General features: G+C 51.1%; 1 protein-coding gene across 1 annotated transcript in view; it reads left to right on the plus strand.

Annotated features, from left to right (window-relative positions):
* The window catches only part of SYNE3 (spectrin repeat containing, nuclear envelope family member 3), a 68,585-nt gene that overhangs the window by 30,209 nt on the left and 35,895 nt on the right, over window positions 1-2,481 (plus strand). Inside the window, exons 8-9 of the mRNA XM_010851433.1 lie at window positions 21-157; window positions 2,334-2,474. Coding sequence (XP_010849735.1) covers window positions 21-157; window positions 2,334-2,474 — 278 coding nt within the window. The remainder of the gene's footprint in view (window positions 1-20; window positions 158-2,333; window positions 2,475-2,481) is intronic.

The raw sequence follows: 2,481 nt of genomic DNA on the forward strand, positions 1-2,481 counted from the left end.
GGTGTCATCTGTTGCTGCAGGCAACCCGGGAGGCACTGGCCACGGAGGAGCCTCGGGTAGACCGGCTGCAGGCCCAGCTGAAGGAGCTCATCGTCTCCCTCCAGGACCCGAAGCCACTCTCGGACAGCGTAGTCGCTGCCGTCCAGGAGTACCAGAGGTACTGGGCGGGCCGAGGGCGGGCCTGGACCCCACGCTCAGGGGCCTCTGCCCATGTGGCACCAGCTGCAGCGGACTTGTGCCCTCTCGCTACCTGATAACCAATAATTCTTGCTCCTCTCAATGACTGGCTGTTATAGGGTCTCCCTGAGCTCAGGCACTAACCCATTTCCATAATATTTTGCATTCTGCTTCCAGAAAGAGAACTGAACTTCGCTTTTTCCTGTGCTAAGTGGCATTTTCACTCATTTCCATTCAGTCTCCTAATGCAACTTTGCACCAGAGACGGGTGTCCTATGTAATGGTCCAAGGGGAGGGCGTTCCTCTAGGCCAGCATCATGCCGCCACCTGCTGGCGGTACTGATGGAAGCACCTGGGCCTGACTTCAGGCCAGTTTCTACCTCCCGTCAGCCCATGGGCTTGGGCACAGTCGGGGCTCAAGGCTCTTAGCTCAGCAAAGACCAGCAGATCACATATCCACCCTGTGTGGAACTGGGCACAGTGTAAATTTGGAATCAGTGCCTGTTTTTTACTATGTGAGGCTCAGAGGGATTTGGAACACAGCCCAGCGGTTCCCATCTCTGTTGCTGTTGTTTTAGTCACTCAGTTGTGTCTGATTCTTTGTGACCTCATGGACTATAGCCCGCCAGGCTCCTCTGTCCATGGGATTTCTCAGACAGGAATACTGAGGTAGGTTGCCACTTCCTTCTGCAGGGGATCATCCCCCACCCAGGGATTGAACTTGCATCTCCTGCGTTGGCAGGTGAGGTTTTTTTGTTTTTTTTTTTTTACCACTGAGCCCCCTGGAAAGCACCCCCATCTCTGTAGCATCTCTCATTCCCTTGTCTGATACAGGAGGTTCCTCGAGAAGGAACTCAGGGAGCTCCCCCCTTGCTGGGTGTCTCTCACCCCACAGTGTTAACAGGCCACCCTTCTATACATCCAGAGCTGGGACCTGGTTCCCCCCAGGGTGCTAGTGGGCAGTGGGACAGGGTGGCTGAGGTCTCCTTTGCTGCTCTTGCTGAGGTGGCAGGTGCTGGTTATCTATGACTGGGTGCTAGATATTCTATATATACATAATATATATATACCTATGGATATACATAATATATATATACTTATGGATATACATAATATATATATACTATGGATATACATAATATATATACATATGGATATACATAATATACATATACCTATGGATATACATAATATACATATACATATGGATATACATAATATATATATACTTATGGATATACATACGGGCTTTCCAGGTGGTGCTAGTGGGAAAGAATCCACCTGCAATGCAGGAGATACAGGTTCGATCCCTGGGTCAGAAAGATCCCCTGGAGGAGGGTTCCGCAACCCACTTCAGTTTTCTTGCCTGGAGACTCCATGGATAGAAGAGCCTGGCGCAGTACAGTCCATAGGGTTGCAAAGAGTCAGACACGACTGAGCGGCTTAGCAAGGCATGGCACGTGTAGTTGGTTTATAGTATTTTGTTAGTTTCAGGTGTACAGCAGAGTGATTCAGTTATACATATATATCTATTCTTTTTCAGATTCTTTTCGTCGTAGACTATTATAAGTTATTGAATATAGTTCCCTGTGCTACACCATGGGCATTATATTTGAAAAATTATCTGTAGGAATTATTTGGGCCTAGTGTTCCCTTTTGCTTTTCACTTTCATGCATTGGAGAAGGAAATGGCAACCCACTCCTGTGTTCTTGCCTGGAGAGTCCCAGGGATGGAGGAGCCTGGTGGGCTGCCGTCTCTGGGGTCGCACAGAGTCGAACACGACTGAGCGACTTAGCAGCAGCAGCAGCAGCAGTGTAATGGCATCTTACTCAAGAAGGGATTTTGTTTGCTTTTGTGAGTTGTTGGGGGCAGGCAGTCTGAGTCTGAGGTCTCCACAATTCCTCTTCGAGGCTTGTTTCTTTCCCTAGTCTGGAAGCTGGGCTGCATGTCTGTTGGAGGACTGGCTTACCTCCAGAGCACTTGTATCCGGAAAGCCTAGGCCTCAGGGTCCCCTGGACACCATGGCAGCCTATGGAATAGGGAAGAGCCTGCCCTGGGAGCAGCACATGCGAGGTGCTCTGGGAGTCTGGGGGGAGCTCTGGCCCCTGGACTGACTCACTCTTCTCTCTTGGTGCCCCTTTTCCTGTGCTCACAGAATGAAGGCCAAGAGCAGCAGGCTGCGCAACGCCGTGGCCACGGAGCTGTGGCAGTGTTTCCAGCGGCACCCCCAGGACCTGCAGCTGTGGAGGGAGCTGGCCCAGAGACTCCTGGATGTCACCGCCAGCCTGCCAGACCCGCCCTCC

The sequence above is a fragment of the Bison bison genome, unplaced genomic scaffold (genome assembly GCF_000754665.1).
Source record: "Bison bison bison isolate TAMUID 2011002044 unplaced genomic scaffold, Bison_UMD1.0 scf7180017864302, whole genome shotgun sequence".
Taxonomy (NCBI): Eukaryota; Metazoa; Chordata; class Mammalia; order Artiodactyla; family Bovidae; genus Bison; species Bison bison.